Source organism: Ctenocephalides felis, unplaced genomic scaffold (genome assembly GCF_003426905.1).
Source record: "Ctenocephalides felis isolate EL2017-DRISC unplaced genomic scaffold, ASM342690v1 CF-g0.4_SCAFFOLD_03571, whole genome shotgun sequence".
NCBI classification, from domain to species: domain Eukaryota; kingdom Metazoa; phylum Arthropoda; class Insecta; order Siphonaptera; family Pulicidae; genus Ctenocephalides; species Ctenocephalides felis.
The window spans coordinates 62204512-62223605 of NW_020539725.1; the positions used below are offsets into that span (position 1 = coordinate 62204512).

Genomic DNA, 19094 nt, shown 5'->3' on the forward strand with positions numbered 1-19094 from the left:
CCACTCTTGTACAAATGTTTACTCAAGTGCGTTTAGACTGTTTATGTACTGGAGCACTTTTCCAATTTTGTGAAAACTATTGAAAAATGTGAAAATGTCGTCAAGCTAAGCACAGTATAAGTGAAAATGTCGCACAGAATTATTTGCACATGCGTTTAGACTGTGACTGTGCGGAAGCACTTTTTCAATTTAGTGCAAATTAGGCAATTTTTTTTTTTTTGAAATTGAATTCGAAATGAAATGACGATTGTTAATGTTCTGGAGATAATTTGATTTATGATTTATTTTAGTTTTATTATGGTTTGGGAAGTTCCAGCAATTTACCTTAAGGAAGTCCTATTTTATTTTAAAATTTCAATTGTTTTAAATTTTGAAACAATATTCTTTTGTTGTCAAAAATGATTCAGATATAAATTTTAATTTCAGATAAATAAACTATAGAAATGTAATTTCGGGTTAAAAAATAAAAAAAACTACCCAGACTAAGCACAGTCTAAGTGAAGTGGCGCAAATATATTTGCAAGTGTGTTCGGACTGTTTCTATATTGGAGCACTTTTCCAATTTTATGTAAATTATAAAAATGTATTTTAGAGTTAAAAAAATTTGAAAAAATGTGAAAAACCACCCCTACCAAGCACAGTCTAAGTGACAAGCCAGTACAAAAATTTTTGCAAGTGCGTTCAGAATGTGACTATGCAGGAGCGTTTTTATAAATTTTGTGAAAACTATTAAAAAATGTGTAAATGCCGCCAAGCCAAGCGCAGTATAAGTGAAAATGTCTTATTAGAATTATTTGCAAATGCGTTTAGACTGTGATTATACTGGAGCACTTTTTCAGTTTTGATATTAATATTGAAAACTATGATTTTTTATTTATTTTTCAGATCATTTTTTAATTTGCTCGTCAGTAGAGTCTAATTTTTTTAATATTGCTAAAAAAATTTGCTAATCAGTATAGTTCTTTTTTTATTTTGCTTATTTTTTTAATAATTTGCTCGACCCTTTTTATATTCAAGATTCTTTAATAATCTTATTGGTCAGTAGTGTCCCTTTTTCATTTTCTTCTAGATTATTCAATAATTTGCTCGTCAGTAGGATCCTTTTTTTCAATTTCTAGATTATTTAATAATTTGCTAGTCAGTAAAGTCTCTTTTTTATATTCTAGATTATTCAATAATTTGCTTGCCGGTAGAGTCCGTTTTTATTTTCTTCTAGATTATTTAATGATTTGCTCGTCAGTAGAGTCCCTTTTTCAATTTCTGGGTTAAATAATAATTTGCTCGTCAGTAGAGTCCCTTTTTTATATTCGAATTTTGTGTAAATCAGGCAACTATTTTTTTTTTTTGAAATTGAATTCGAAATGAAATGACGATTGTTAATGTTCCTGGAGATAAATTGATTTATAATTTACATTTGATTTGCTCAGATATAACAAGATAGCAAAAATAATGAAAGTTACTACAGTATTTGTAATAATATATTTGAAAACGTTTAAAATTTCTCGAATATTTCATTACGGTACGGGAAGTTCCAGCAATTTGCCTTAAGGCACGATGCCATAAACCACTAGTTTTATTTTAGCATTAGAATTTTAAATTAGCTTGTCAGTAGAGTCCTTTTTTGTTTTTACATTTTAATTTGCTCGTCATTAGAGTCCTTTTTTGTATAATTGGTCGTCAGTAGAGTCCCTTTTTTATGGACATTTTAAATTTGATCGTCAGTAGAATTCCATTCTGTATTGGCATTTTAATTTGCTCGTCAGTAGAGTCCCTTTATGTATTTCCATTACAAATACGCTCATTAGTAAAGTCCCTTTTTGTATTAGAATTTCAATTTGGTCGTCAGTAGAGTCTCTTTTTCTATTAACATTTTAAAGTTGCTCGTCAGTAAAGTCCTTTTTTTATTTTCTAGATCTAATTTAAATTTGCTCGTCAGTAAAGTCACATTTTGTACTGAAATTTTAATTTGCTCGTCAGTAGAGTCCCTTTTTGTATTAAAGTTTTAATTTGCTCGTCAGTAGAGTCCCTTTTCTCTAAAAATTTTAATTTTATTGTCTTGTACTGTAATGATACAACTTTCTCAATTTTGTGAGAAAACTATTGAAAAATGTTAAAATGCCGCCAAGCCAAGTACAGTATAAGTGAAAATGTCGCACCGAATTATTTGCAAGTGCATTTAGACTGTGACAGTACGGGAGCACTATTTCAATTTTGTGTAAATTGGGCAACTATTTTTTTATTTACGATTTATGATTTACATTTGATTTGCTCAGATATAACAAGCGAGATAGCAAAAATAATGAAAGTTATTACAGTATTTGTAATATATAATATATTTGAAAACGTTTATTATCTCTCGATCATTTCATTACGCTACGGGAAGTTCCAGCAATTTCCCTTGATGCCATACACCACTAGTTTACTATCAAATTCTTCCTGCAGGCTATAGAAGGTCATCTGTCCCTCACCCATGCCTTTTTTGCTCCCGATGATCAAATAATGCAAGAAGGCAGGACTGTTGGTGAGTGGCGAAGGGCCTACCAGGCCAGATGTGCCCGAAGGAGAGTCCAGGAAAGTGTTTATGCAGGTTATGTCTACGATGCTGTTTGGACATATGCTTTGGCCTTGCACGAGTTGACCAGAAAGAACCCGATGGCTATTGCGCAGATGCACTCATTGAACACAACAAGGTAAAAAATAATAGGCATAAGTTGTGCCTTAAGGCAAAACAAACTACCTTTTGTTAAATTTGTTAAAAAAAAATTTAATTAGATTTTTTTGATAATTTTGGACTTTTTCCAAAATTTTGAGGATTTTTTGGATTTTTTTTTAAATCGAGAATTTAGAAATTTTTGTTTATATAAGATATAAATATAATCATAAATATAAATATAACTATAAAATATTTTTTTGAAAATTTCGAAATATTCTTAAAATTTTTGTAAGAGGCCGATTTTTTTTTTAATTTTGATATTTTTTAAAATTTTTATGAAATTTTTCAGAATTTAGATTTTTTTTAACACAATGAAAAAATTGAAATCTACTGACGAACGATTGCATGAATTATTTTACAAAATTTTGAATTTTTTTTTTAAAATCATTATTTTTGTATTTTTTTAATCAATAATTTGAAAATGTTTGAAAATATTCGATTTTTTTTTATAAAATTTTGAAATATTGTCAAAATTCTTGTAAGAAACTTGATACGGAATAGAAAATTAATAAAAGGACTACTGACGAGCGAAAGAATATAAAATTATTAAAAAGGACTCTACTGACGAGCAAAAGCCGGAAAATTAATGAAAAGACTCTATTGACGAGCAAAAGTCGAAAAATTAATGAAAGGACTCTACTGACGAGCAATAACTAAAATATACAACTGACGAGTAAAAGGACAGAAAATTATTAAAAAGACTCTACTGACGAGCAAAAGCTGAAATATACAAAAAAGACTCTACTGGCGAGCAAAAGGATAGAAAATCATTAAAAAGACTCTACTGACGAGCAAAAGCTGAAATATACAAAAAAGGGACTCTACTGACGAGCGAACTAATCTAGAATTAAAAAGGAGACTCTACTGACGAGCAAAAGGATAGAAAATTATTAAAAAGGGACTCTACTGACAAGCAAAAGGATAGAGAATTATTAAAAAGGGACTCTACTGACGAGCAAAAGCCAAAATATACAAAAAAGAGACTCTACTGACTAGTAAAAAGATAGAAAATTTATAAAAAGGGACTCTACTGACGAGCAAAAGAATAGAGAATTATTAAAAAAAGACTTTACTAACGAGCAAAAGCCAAAATATACAAAAAAGGTACTCTACTGACGAGCAAAAGAATAGAAAATATACAAAAAAGGATTCTACTGACGAGCAAAACCCCAAAAAATTGACACAAAATATGTACACAATATTAAAATCTCTATAAAACAATTTGTCTCCGTAACGGCTAGACCTGCCTTTGCCAAAAACTTATCAGCACGTCTCCCCTTGGAATTGAATATTTTTCTGAATTACTTAAATCGGTTGATCGGTGTTCGTGAAATCGTCGACGAAAATTTGTATCCGCACACACATACATACACGCACACACACACACATATACATACACACACATACATACATTTTTTCTAAGGTATGCCAAAATATTCAGAAACCTTTGAAACGTAAAGATATATAAAAAAATCATTTTCGATATATTTGCGATTACTTTAACTTGGTAAAGATGATTGTGATAAACTGTTATTTTTCTCTTCGTCAGTCAATTGATGGAGATAATCGAGAAAACGGATTTCAATGGTGTTTCTGGAAGGATTAAGTTCTATGGTGGTCCATCCAGGTTTTCAGTTGTGCACATCATGCAGTGGCAAAAGAATCAGTCAAAGTTAATTGGATCGTTTCATCCGAATATCACGGAAGATACTGCGCAGGTAAAATACCTATCTACTTGTGGGTTTGATAGAAAACAAATTATTCATGTCATGACATTTTTTATATTTTTATAATTATATATTTTAACACAATTTTATAAAACATAGAAATATCTTTTTACTTATTTATATATTTCTACACTGATGACCTACGACATTTACAATGTAGATAGTAATTGAACAGGGATACAAGAATTGAAAAAAAATATAGAGTATGCCAACGGAAGTCCGGTGTCATGGCTAGAGTAAATGCGTTAAGGGGGGCGATACATGTAACAAGAAAAAAAAAATCGATTTTTTTTTCATAAATCGTTACAATAACATCTCAAAAATATGCCTGTAAATATTCAAAACAAAATTATCATTATTTATACAATAAAAACTCATTTAAGTGCCACGCCTCAACTCGACGCTTGAGTGCTATTTACTCTTATCTGTTTCTATGTGTCAAAACTTTAAACGCGTTTTTCTCAAAACGACATTTTTGGAATTTGCGGGCGGGATAACTCAAAAAGTTCTCAACCGATTCCAATGAAATTTTGCACATATCTACTTTACAGTAATAGCTTCTAGTTAAACCTCAAACATTCCAAAAAAAATTTCAAAAATTAACCCTTTTACCAAAAAAAACCATTGAAAAAAAGGTGAAAAATCGAACTTTTTTTCTGAGGTGTGCCAATTTACGATTTTGTGACTTTCTTAATTTTTTTTTGGTTTAACTAGAAGATATATGTTTTATGAACACGTACAAACTAATTTTTTTGATTTCAAATCACCGTACGAAAAGTGAGAACGCCCGCAAATTGATGGCGTTTTCCGAGAGGGTCTTGGCAGATTTATTTTTACGGCAGCCATTTTAGAAAAAAAAATTAAAAAAAAATTTTTTTTGTGTATTTTAATATATAATAAATAACCCTAAAAAAGTTCAAAAAGATTCAGTCATTCCTTCCTAGTTTAAAAAGTCCTCAAAAAATGGTAAAAATTAAGGCGATTACATGTATCGCCCCCCTTAAGACCCGAGGACTGGGCGTACCTTTTAAGTAGCCAACGGAAAACTAGTGATTAGGACATTGCACAAAAGTCTATATTTTTTATTCCTGATTCATGCTCTTTTGTATAAAAATATATTCAATTTATTGATTATAAAATTTCATGATATAAAAGTGACAAGTCATTTTTGTTTCTGTCTCAATTACAAAGCTAGCTGGATCCCCATAGATATTTTACAGGTTTTCTAATATTCTTTTCTCCAGGTGACTGGTGGTGTTCTAAATCTAGACGAATCGTCCCTAATCTGGCCCTCGGGCCAGATCCCAAGTGACGGCGGAAGCGACGATGAAGACTTTTTGGAAAGATCTTGTGCCTTTGCAGGGCTCGCCAGAGCCTTAGGCTGGGGTTGCAATAAAACCATCGTTTTGGTCAACGTGATTATTTTTGGAATTGCCGGAATTATTATCGGAGGAGCTTTGTTCTTCATTAGAAAACGGTGAGTTAGATAAATAGTAAAAAATTATTATTAAGTGGTAATGTGTGTTTCAATTCCAGGTATGAAGAGAAGTTGAAGAAGTCTCAGAAGTACATGAAGAATTATGGTTTGGATCTTTTGAACATCGGTGGTTTGGACAAATGGGAGATGGCAAGGGATCGTGTAGTCATCAACAGGTACAGCCAAAAATATCAATATGTAAACCACGGTGTATATCATCGTGCATTAAGGCAAATTGCTGGAACTTCCTGTACCGTAACGAAATGTTCGAGAAATTTTAAACGTTTTCAAATATATTATTACAAATACTCTGTAACTTTCATTATTTATGCTATATTGCTATATCTATGAGCAAATCAAATGTAAATCATAAACCATAAATCAATTTATTTCCAGAACATTAACACTCGTCATTTCGTTTCAAATTCAATTTCAAAAAAATAGTTAGTTGCCTAATTTACACAAAATTGGAAAAGTGCTCCCGTATAGTCACATTCTAAACGCATTTGCAAATAATTCTGTGCGACATTTTCACTTATACTGTGCTTGGCTTGGCGGCATTTTCACATTTTTTAATAGCTTTCACAAAATTTATAAAAACGCTTCAGTATAGTCACATTCTAAACGCACTTGCAAAAATTTTCGTACTGGGTTGTCACTTAGACTGTGCTTAGCAGGGGTATTTTTTCATATTTTTTCAAATTTTTTTAACTCGACATTAAATTTGTATAATTTACATAATAAAATTGGTAAAGTGCTCTCGTATAGTCACATTCTAAATGCATTTGCAAATGATTCTGTGCGACATTTTCACTTGTACTGTGCTTAGCTCGGTGGCATTTTCATATTTTTTAATAGTTTTCACAAAATTTATTAAAACGCTCCAGTATAGTCACATTCTAAACGCGCTTGGGTAAACATTTGTACCAGAGTGGCGCTTAGACTGTGCTTAGTCTGGGTAATTTTTTGAATTTTTGTATTTAGTATTTTTAATCATAAACTGTGATTTACCGGACATGAAAATAAAAAGGACTCTTCTGACAAGCAAACTATATTTTGCATTATATGAGCTGACGAGCAATCTGAAATACTCGTCTGCTCGTCAGTAGAGTCCCTTTTTAGTTCTAGATTAGTTTGCTCGTCAGTAGAGTCCCTTTTTAGTTCTAGATTAGTTTGCTCGTCAGTAGAGTCCCTTTTTTAATTCTAGATTGGTTTGCTCGTCAGTAGAGTCTTTTTTTGTAGATTTCTAGATTAAGTTTGCTCGTCAGTAGAGTCCCTTTTTAAATTCTAGATTACATTTGTTCGTCAGTATAGTTCCTTTTTTAATTCTAGATCAGTTTGCTCGTCAGTAGAGTTCCTTTTTTAATACTAAAAATGCGGACATACAAAACACGAACACACACACATCCATTTAGTTTCTGAGGTATGTCCCTTAAAAATGTTCAGAAACCTACAAAACGTCGAGAAATGAAAATATTTTCATTTTCGATTTTCGGTCCATTACTATAACTACCCTACGGAAAGTTAAAAAAGTACCATGTTTACTTTATCTATTTTTCCAGGAAACTCGGCGAGGGTGCTTTTGGTATGGTTTACGGCGGTGAAGCCCATTTTGAGGACGGTTGGGCAGCTGTCGCCGTTAAAACTCTAAAAATCGGTTCAGACACCGAAGAAAAACTAGACTTTCTATCCGAAGCAGAATCGATGAAACGATTTGATCACAAGAACATTGTCAAGCTGTTGGGTGTGTGCACTACTAATGAGCCTGTGTACACTATTATGGAATTTATGCTTTATGGAGACTTGAAGACTTATCTTTTGGCCAGAAGGCATTTGGTGAACGACAAGAGCATGGATGCTGATGAAATTTCTAGCAAGAGGTAAGATAAAGATAAAAGATTAAAAGATAAAAAAATATTAAAAGGACTCTACTCAAGAGCTAAAGATGAAAATACAAAAGTGACTCTATTAACGAGCAAAAGGATTGAAAATTAATGAAAGGACTCTACTGGCGAGCAAAAAGATAGAAAATATACAAAAAAGAGACTCTACTGACAAGCAAAAGGATAGAAAATTATTAATAAAAGGACTCTACTGACGAGCAAATTAATCTAGTATTAAAAAACGGACTCTACTGACGAGCAAACTGATCTAGTATTAAAAAAGGGATTCTACTGACGAACAAATTAATCTAAAATTAATAAAAGGACTCTACTGACAAACAAACTAATACAGTATTAAAAAAGGGACCCTACTGACGAGCAAACTGATCTAGTATTGAAAAAGGGACTCTACTTACGAGCAAACTAATCTAGAATTAAAAAGGGAACTCTACTGACGAGCAAACTGATCTAGTATTAAAGAATGGGACTTTACTGACGAGCAAAGTATTGAAAATTAATAAAAGGACTCTACTGACGAGCAAAAGCTAGAAAATTAATGTAAGGACTCTACTGACGGGCAAAAGCTATAATATACATAAAGGGACTCTACTGATGAGCTAATAATAAAATATAGCTATTAAATAGATGCACATTATCACATGTTCACTAACAAGAAACAATAAAAATGTTATTTTTATTCTAAACATTTCCGATCAAATTCATCAACTTACCCTACAAAAGCGAATGTCTAATTAATTAATTATCTAAATGGACAAGTCAATTTAATTAATATCAATAATTACAAAAACCAATCTAATTATTTTTTCATTTATTCATTAACTTCCCGAATGAGTTTATGTATTTGCGAGAAAATCCGATTTGCTAATTGTACGGTTTCTCGACGTTTTAAGTCATTGTGATGGGTCACATAAAGGGTCAAAATTTCGTCTCATTAATTATGTCGTGTGGGGTATCATTTAGAAGGTCTCGACGGACCTAATTTAAATATATAATTGACAGATAACAGTAGGGAACTGTATAATACATATTTTTCGATACTTGCGATTGATTTTTATTTTAATTAAGATTGTATAGTATATATAGTTGCTGTGAGGCATTATGATGTTAGACAATATTATACGTTATTTAATTTTGAACAAATTTGCCAAATATTCCATTAAAATCAGATTTACTCGTAAGCAGAGTCCCTTCATTGATTTTCTATTTTTTTGCTCATCAGTAGAGTCCCTTTTTTGTATATTTCAGCTTTTGCCCGTCAGTAGAGTCTCTTTTTCAATTCTAGATTAGTTTGCTCGTCAGTAGAGTCCCTTTTTTAATTCTAGATTAAGTTTGCTCGTCAGTAGAATCCATTTTTTTAATTCTAGATTAAGTTTGCTCGTCAGTAGAGTCCATTTTAATAATTTTCTATCCTTTTTCTTTCCTAGGTTGACCCAAATGGCTTTAGATGTCGCGAGTGCCCTAAGTTATTTGGCAGAAATGAAATACGTGCACAGGGATGTCGCATGCAGAAATTGTCTGGTAAATGCTCAACGTGTGGTAAAACTTGGCGACTTTGGTATGACCAGAAGAATTTGCGAGAAGGAGTACTATAAATTCCTCAGACGGTAAGTTAATGCATACAAGTATCAATTTATCTGTTATACCGGTTTTTTTAAGTAAAACTTCTTTAGGCGCGACATGGGTGTAAAAACTTCTTTAGGCGCGACATGGGTTAGCAGTATAATTCGTGAGTTAATAAAAATGTCAGGATCGGAAGAATATTTTATCCCGTGCCCCATAAATAATTGTAGTGCAAATAATCGCAAATAAATAATGAAACTAAGGAAAAATGTGCGCTGCGTAAGAAATGATAGCTTTGGCTATGTATGTTTTGTGTGTTTTTGTGATCGACTTTGGCTTCAAAGTGACTTAAAAATATCAAATGATGCTCAAAAACAAATTCTTAATAATGTTTTTTGAATATTGATTCAAATAATCAGGTTGGATGTCAAACTTGTCGAAAGATATTAAATTCGGGTGAAATTCCCACTTTGTGTAAATTTAACGGGTTTGTATTTCCACCTATACCAAATTATCTACCTAAACTAGATACTGTACCTGAAAAAATAATTTCACCTAGTTTCATGCAAATTAGACGATTGCGACATGCAAATGGATAATTTCGAATGTTTGGCCAAATTATAAATGTGCCTGTTGACATTAATAATATGGTTAATTTATTACCTCGTAATATTGATGATGATCATTGCATTAACGTTCACATAAAAAAGCAAATGATTCATAGATCAAGCTATGTGCAGGGCTTGATAAATAAAACAAATATAAAAGTATGGCTTCAATTTGTTAAACAAAACGGATATTACAGCTGTTCAAGGAATGAGATTATATCGTCAGCGAAAAAGTAAAAAAATACAAACAGTAAATGAATGTATGTTAATTTTAATTACATGAAGTTCTTCAAACACAATTGTTACAGGATGAGTTAATTTGCAAAAACAATATTTGTTTAGGCGTTGTTTAACATAATCCACTGTGTGAATGAATATTATAGAATTTATTAATCAGCAATTACTTTAAAACGATCATGTCATATTTCAAGTACGACTTTGATTACATTATTGTTTGTAAATATTATACATATTTTTAATGCAATCATAAATATATAAATTATAAATTATCATTATATAAATGTGTATAATGATTGACGACACTAATAAATGTGTGCATCACGAGTGTTATCGCATATTACTGATAAACATTATTCAAAATTTTTATATGATGTATTTATTTTTACTCAACTTAAATTTGCTACTTTATACAGTAGCAAATAAGTTTTACTTCAATCGCGTGTGATCCTTACGCGCACTCTTTTTGTTCTTCAGAGGTATGTTACCAGTTCGTTGGATGGCTCCTGAGAGCCTCGGAGACGGTGTTTTCACAACAGCCTCCGACGTTTGGTCATACGGAGTCCTTCTTTACGAAATCGTGACATTCGGCAGTTTTCCTTTTCAAGGAATGTCTAACAACCAGGTTTTGGAGCACGTCAAAAAAGGCAACACTTTAAAAATACCACAAGGAATCAAACCACAATTGTAAGTAAACCCCAAATAGTGCAGTAAACGGAGAGGAAAAAAGGGTATAACCTCTGAATTTTTTTACTTGTGCTCCGAGTTGAATGAAATTTTGGAATTAGGTTCATCTTAGCCTCAAGTTCAACAGTGCAAATAATTCTGATGACACCCCTTCTCAATTGTGTATTTACATTTTTTCAAAATAACGTCGGAAATCGATAGAAGAACTAATTATAAGAACAAAATGTCACTTATAGTTTTTCAAAAAAACGTAAATACTTTTCAAGTTACTGGCCACTAAAAATTCATAAATTTTGGCGTTTTTCTTCGTCCTTTTGTAAATATCTCCTAAAATATACATTTCAACAAAAATCGTGTAATAAACAAAATAATGCCAGTACAAGTCTTAATAAATCGGTATTTCATAGAGTGTTCTAGGAATAATATCAAGCTAGATTTGAAAGAGCAAAGTTGTTTCTTATTTCGTTCAAGATTTAATTGTTGTATTTAAAGCCATTTAGTGTCGAGATTTTACATTTTCTGCATTTCGGTGAAATTGGGTTTTATAGTGTTTAACATAAGCTTTGGAATGAGTGCTGTTACAAGTTTTTTGCGTGTAAAATGAGTGGGCTAACACGCAAATAAGAAGCATATACGAAGTTTTTTTCTTTTAAATCATATGGTTTAATGAGCGCCACTTCCACCAGAATTAAAGTAATTCACATTCCATCTAGAATTCGCTTCATTATAGACATCTTGGTGGATTCTAGCAGATTCACTAATAAAAGATACGTTTAAGAGCATATAGATAAAAATCAAAGGGATCTTTCTGGCTTATTACAGTTTTTTATTATTGACAGAGTTATGATTGTTTAAAGAGTGCGCGGCCGCGCAATCAGAGTCTCTCTCGAGCCCTTTAACCCTTCGCCGTTTCAAAATGAGAGGAGTTATGAAAAAAATTATGATAAAAATAGTTGTAGCCCTTTTATTAACCTTTCAAATGGTGTATTACAAATTGTGATGGAGTCGAAATTAAAGGAGTAATGACCCGAAAACTAATCGCATTTTTAACTTCCCGTAGGGTAAGTTATTGTAATGGGCCGAAAATCGGAATTGAAAATTTTTACATTTCTCGACGTTTTGAAGGTTTCTGAACGTTTTGGCATACCTCAGAAAAAATGGATGTGTGTGTGTGTGTGTGTGTGTGTGTGTATGTATGTATGGATACAAATTTTCGTCCACGTTTTCGGGCGTACGGATCAACCGATTTGAATGGTTTAAAAAACATTCGATTCCTATTAATAAGGAGAAGAGCTGATTAGTTTTTGGCAAAGACAGGTCCAGCAGTTACGGAGATAAGGAGCAAAGAGTGCAGAAAATAGAAATCGAGTTTGTGAGAGAACGGAGCATCCGATTTGAATTATCTAAAAAACATTCCATTAGTAATGATTGGGAGAAAGGGTTATTAGTTTTTCGCAAAGGCAGGCCCAGCCATTTCGGAGATACAGAGCTAAATGTACAAAAAATGGCAGTTTTTGAGAGAACTAAGCGTCCGATTCAATTGATTCAAAGAACTTTCTGCTTGTCTTAACAAAATAATTGATTTTGGAAAAAAAAATTTTGTACCATTTTTTTTTTTTTTTTTTTTTTTTTTTTTTTTTTAATTTTTTGTATATCGAAAATAATTCAGATTTTATTTTTAATTCTGACTATAGTTCTAATATACTGTAAACAAATAATTTCAACTCTGCAATTCAGTTTATATAATTCTTATAAATATTAGACAATAATACAATATTTATAATAATCTATTTGAAAACATTCAATATTCCTCGAACGTTTCGTTACGGTACGGGAAGTTCCAGCAATTTGCCTTAAGGCACGATGCCACCCACCCCACTAGTTATCGAATTGTGTCCATATCTCGAGAAATGTATAAGTAAGCAGTATATATATATATATATATATATATATATATATATGTTCTTGGGCATCCATCCAGTAATTAAAAACAGTTTTATTGAAACAAAATGTTTTTATTATGAAAACATACGTTTCGGGTCTTGATTTGACCCATATTCAGTGCTTATTTGTATGGAGAGCACTATTTACATATATAGTAGTAAAATTAGAATTATTTTGAAAATTCATGCTGTTTAAAATTAAAAAATACTTGAAAATGATCAAAATCTTGGAGTTGTAACTTCAGTGTAGTATTGGTTCTAAGTGTCCTTACAAATAAGTCTTGATATGTAGAAATTGCAAAATATCTTGAGGATTTTTTTGAGTCTTGAAACTTGTAGAATATTTGAAAAACAATGGCTTGAAATTGACAAAAAATCTTGAATATTTTACGTATAGTAAAGTATCTTATGGCTGAAAGGTCCACGTGTTAATTAAATTAATATAGTTTTATATCACTATAGTAAAATGAAAGTTTAATAATTGCAGTAACAAGAACAACAAATATACGAGTTTAGACAAAATTATACTGTTATGTTAACTGTTTTTATTCAAGGGTAGTTTTAAGAGTTGAACAAATTATGGATATGGTAATTATTTTTGGGAAATTGAAATAACATTCATATCATTTTGAATTTCTTAATTTTCTTTCAATTTCAAAATAATTTTTTCAAACAATTTTTCATCAAGGGGTTGTTTTTAAGGTAACCCTTAAAAGGGTTAAGAATTTGATAATCAAGATAGAAAACATAAAATATCATTTACTTTATACGTAATTCTTATTATATCATACCGAAATTTATTTTTAAGTGTTTTTTTTTCAATTTAGAGATTGTTTGAAGGGTTTTAGGGTTTTCACGGGGTTGAAAATGATTTTATTGCAAGATAAATGTATTAAAAAATATTTTGTAATTGTATCCTTTAATATTAGGTTGTCAAATATCTCCCTTCCGCTTTTTTGCTCTTGGTTTATAATACAAAAAGGCGGAAGGGAGATATTTGACAACCTATTATTAAAAACGTTTTCTATCGATAAAACAGCTCAATGTCCACTTATTTATTAAAGGGTCGCGAATAGTTTTCACTTTTGAGCTTTAGGTTAAGATGAACCTAATTCCAAAATTTCATGCAAATTGGAGCACAGTAAAAAAATTCAGAGGTTATTCCCTTTTTTTCCTCTCCGTTTACTGCACTAATATTTTTTTTCAAAAACAAATGCAAATAATGAAACTATGCTTAGTGAGAGATGTTATGGTCATAAAGAACAATTGTAAAATATTATAGGCCTATGAAAAGTGGTAAAAAAAATCAGAGGTTATACCCTTTTTTCCTCTCCATTTACTGCACTCATATTTTTTTCAAAAACAAATGCAAAGAATGAAACTATGCTTAGTGAGAGAGTTTATGGTCATAAAGAACAATTGTAAAATATTATAGGCCTATGAAAAATGGTAAAAAAGTTCAGAGGTTATACCCTTTTTCCTCACCGTTTACTGCACTGATATTTTTTTCAAAAACAAATGCAAAGAATGAAACTATGCTTAGTGAGAGAGTTTATGGTCATAAAGAACAATTGTAAAATATTATAGACCTATGAAAAGTGGTAAAAAAAATTAGAGGTTATACCCTTTTTTCCTCTCCATTTACAAACAAAGTCTGGTTTTATCAATTATCATTCATCATAACTCCTTTACCCCAGGCAAGGTCTAATAAAATCCTGCTGGAACCTAGATCATCGCACTCGTCCCCAGGCATCAGCAATAGTAGATTTCCTGGCAGGTTCGCCCAGGTTACTGCATCCTTGTCTGGATGTGCCTTTAGCTTCTGTGCAGACTGGTGATATATCAAGTGATCTGATTCAACAACGTCCGCCAAATGTTATCGAAAGATGTTCTCCGAATATGATGGACAAATTAGGCCAGCAACCGAATCTTATTGATAATTGTCCACAAGTTGTGGTCGAGGATGTTGATGATCCTACGCCTTATAGCACTGCTGTTTTGACGCCTCTTATACCGCGGATACCGCGGTATAATGTGAACTCTGGGGATTGTGGGGCGAAGTTTTCGCCCATGAAGTGTGATGTGGGGTAGTAAATGACGAGGGATTTTATAGAGTTATGTGGTCGAAGATGTTGATGATTCTACGTTTTGACGCCTCTTATACCGCGGATACCGCGGTATAATGTGAACTCTGCGGATTGTGGGGGGAAGTTCTCGCCCATGAATTGTGATGTGGGGTAAAAGGTGACGAGGGATTTTATAGAATTATATTATGGTCGAAGATGTTGATCATCCTACGCCTTATAGCACTGCTGTTTTGACGCCTCTTATACCGCGGATACCGCGGTATAATGTGAACTCTGCGGATTGTGGGGGGAAGTTTTCGCCCATGAAGTGTGATGTGGGGTAGTAAATGACGAGGGATCTTGTGATTAATTTTTTAGTGAAAAAGTGAATAGGTGGTCTAATAATGTTCTATTTTAGATCATGTTTAATTTTAGATTAAGGGGGTATTCTAGTGTAGAACGATGAATTTTAGGTCATTTTTAAAGTGTCGTAAAAGAAAGCAATGAATGTTTCTACTATCCATTTTTTACCACTTGTTTATTAATATTATTAAAATACAGAACAAAAATAAAAAAATAAAAAAATGAAAATTGTAAAAACTGGCAGCTGATAAAGTGGGTGGTCTTAAAAAATTGGCACCTCAGTCTTGACACGATTTCAGCCATCGGAAATGCAAAAAATACAAAGATTATCAATCTACAATAATGTCGCAATCGGCTGAACTAGCGATAAGTAAAACAATTTTTTTTTCACAAATTGGCGACTGTTTGAAAAGAAAAACGTTTTTTTACTGTTTTTTTTTAGAGTTGAAAATTGTAAAAACTGGCAGCTGATGAAGTGGGTGGTCTCAAAAAATTGGCACCTCAGAAATAAAAGAAATAAAAAGATTATTAATCTATAATCTACATCTTCATCCATTAATCTACAATGATGTCGCAATCGGCTGAACTAGCGATAAGTAAAACAAATTTTTTTTCACAAATTGGCGACTGTTTGAAAAAAAAAGGTTTTTTTTACTGTTTTTTTGGGTTTCTCCATTTTTTAAAAATAGTAAAAATAGGAATTTCGGGACGATTCTAGTTCAGACTGTAGATAGATCTACAAACAAGACTCTCTGAAAATTTCAAATAAATCGGTCGATTAAAACTCCAGAAATCGTGACAAGAGTACTGAAAAAGTAAGTTCTGAGAAAAACGCATTTAAAGTTTTGCGTGAAGCAAAACCACTATGGGGACCGAGTCAGTAAAATGCCCATATCTCCGAAAATAATTCAAATTTTCAAAAATCTTCTCGTACCCATATTCTTAGATAGTTAAAGTTTGAAAATATGAAATAAAAAAAAAATCGATTCTTTGAATTTCTACACTAGAATACCCCCTTAATAGAAAAAATAGTGAGTGGACTTCTTAGAACTAAAAAAGTGAAACTTCGTAATGTGGAAAAGGTTGAAAACTGATTTTTTCCAAATTTTGGACAATTAGAGAGATACAAACTATTGTATGAGTAAAACAGAACGAGCATTAGTGCATTCATATACAAATTTATTATAAGTGCAACTTTTTGACGTCACTTTCATTTTTAATTTTATTTTATTATACCTATAAAATTTTAATCAAAAAAGACAATAATTTATCAAATATCAAACAGAGATAAGAAGATAAAAATTTAAGGCGCGTGTTTTTTTTTTCAAATGTTAGAAGTGCACAAACTTTGGACATATAAAAGATAGATGTATCTCAAACACCAGTATAATGCTATAAGAAATCGCTTAAAAAATAATCAAATGATCAGATAGACCACATCACAAATGTTCAGTAAAAAATTGATAAAATTGAAAGTAGTGTGTTACATATATATAGGTAAAATAGAAAGTTCTGGCATCACACAATGCAAAACGTGTAGAATAGTGATGACTATAGAAAAAATCAAAAAATTCTACTGCCTTTTGGGACAATTTTGCCTCATAGCATAGCGTTGTTATGGCTTCATAGCGATCTTATGCTTATTTATTAGTAGTGAAAATTATGAAAATGTCTATCTATTTGCACGGCAAATAGCTAGACATTTTCACAGTTCCACTAACAATAAACAAGCCGTTGCCATGATAACGTTATGTTATGATGCAGAATTGCCTATTAGTGTTCTCCACTTATTAAATGATGACAATTCTGCAAATTGATGTTGAAATGCTTAAAATTTTAATTGTAATATGACAAGAAATATTTTAGGTTTTTCCCCGAAAATTAGTTTCCCAAAATTTTTTCCCAAAAATTTTCTCCCCAAAATCCATGGTTTTTCCCCCAAAATTTTTTTTCACCAACATTTTTTTACAAAAAATCAAAGACTATAGTCCATGATTTTTCCCAGAAAATTTTTTTCCCCAAAATTTTTCTTTCAAAATTTTTTTCCCAAAAATTTTTTTGTCCAAATTTTTTTGTCCAAATTTTTTTGTCCAAAATTTTTTTTCCATTTTTTTTACAAAAAATCAATGACTATAGTCCATGGTTATAAGAATATTTGATTATAATATTTTAGCTTTAGGTTTCAACATCAACTAAATAGCACCTGTGATAATTAATTTATTTAAGAATATTTTTAAGTATTTTGCGCGAATTATAAGACTTAAAACATTTATGTATGTATATATCAAAGATTAGTACTAGCGTTATTAGATATAAAAAATATATAAAAATGTAGGAAGTTGTAAATATTAAATTTCAAATACGTATTTTTTGTTTTGCTCGTTAGTATAATCCCATTTTGCGAGGCCAATTCTCGGATTAATATACATTTTATATTACGGGTCTATATTTGTATGAAATGGTATTCAAGAACTATTTAAAAGCTATATATTTGCTGTGCGATTAGGCGTTTTACACATAAAGCCTAACCTCCAAATGGCACAAATGTAAAATAACAATTTTATCATAAGTATAACTTTCTGACGTCACTATGATAACATATACGTTAAAGTAAATTTAGATACATTTTTAACCCCTCAAAAATATTTTTCAATAATTAACACAAAAGTGAAAAAGTGCTCTCTTCAGTCACATTCTAAACGCATTTCTGAATATATTTGTTCGACCTTGTCGCTTAGACTGTGCTTATCCTGTGCGAATTTTCATGTTATTCAATAATTTTCACAAAACTGAAAAAGTGCTCCTGTTCAGTCACATTCTATACGTATTTTCGACTACATTTGTTCGACCATGTCACTTAGGCTGTGCTTGTCCTGTGTGCATTTTCATGTCATTCAATAATTTTCACAAAACTGAAAAAGTGCTCCTGTAAATTCACATTCTAAACACATTTGCGAATATATTTGTTCGGCCTTGTCACTTAGACTGTGCTTATCCTGTGCGAATTTTCATGTTTTTCTATAATTTTCACAAAACTGAAAATGTGCTCTGGTAGAGTCACATTATAAACGCACGTGCGAATACATTTGTTCGACTGTGTCACTTAGACTGTGCTTATCATGTGCGCATTTTTATGTTTTTCATCATTTTCACAAAACCTAAAAAGTGCTCCAGTTCAAAGACATTATAAACGCACTTGCGAATACATTTGTTCCCTCTTGTCACTTAGACTGTGCTTATCCTGTGCTAATTTTCATGTTTTCCAAAAATTTTTACAAAACTGAAAAAGTGCTCCTGTTCAGTCACATTCTAAACGTACTTTCGACTACATTTGTTCGACCATGTCACTTAGGCTGTACTTGTCCTGTGCGCATTTTCATGTTATCCAAAAATTTTCACAAAACTGAAAAAGTGCTCCGGTTGAGTCACATCTAAACGCACTTGCGAATATATTTGGTCGCCCTTGTCACTTAGACTGTGCTCATCCTGTACGAATTTTCATGTTTTTCGAAAATTTTCACAAAATTGAAAAAGTGCTCCCGAAAATTCACATTCTAAACTCATTTGCGAATACTTTTATGCGACTTTGTCACTTAGACTGTGCTTACCCTTTGCGAATTTTCAAGTTTTCTAAAAATTTTCACAAAACTGAAAAAGTGCTGCAAGTCAGTCACATTCTAAACGCACTTGCGAACACATTTTATCGACAATGTCGCTCAGACTGTGCTCATCCTGAGCGCATTTTCATGTTTTCCAAAAAATTTCACAAAACTGGAAAAGTGCTCCAGTAAATTCACATTCTAAACGCA

At 31.6% G+C, this 19094-nt stretch overlaps 1 protein-coding gene across 1 annotated transcript in view; it reads left to right on the forward strand.

Annotated features, from left to right (window-relative positions):
* The window catches only part of LOC113386444, a 47306-nt gene extending 31931 nt beyond the window's left edge, over window positions 1-15375 (forward strand). Inside the window, exons 10-17 of the mRNA XM_026624224.1 lie at window positions 2443-2690; window positions 4263-4431; window positions 5685-5917; window positions 5977-6093; window positions 7480-7797; window positions 9246-9425; window positions 10704-10913; window positions 14554-15375. Coding sequence (XP_026480009.1) covers window positions 2443-2690; window positions 4263-4431; window positions 5685-5917; window positions 5977-6093; window positions 7480-7797; window positions 9246-9425; window positions 10704-10913; window positions 14554-14947 — 1869 coding nt within the window. The 3' untranslated portion in view covers window positions 14948-15375. The remainder of the gene's footprint in view (window positions 1-2442; window positions 2691-4262; window positions 4432-5684; window positions 5918-5976; window positions 6094-7479; window positions 7798-9245; window positions 9426-10703; window positions 10914-14553) is intronic.
* The last annotated feature ends 3719 nt before the right edge of the window (window positions 15376-19094 follow it).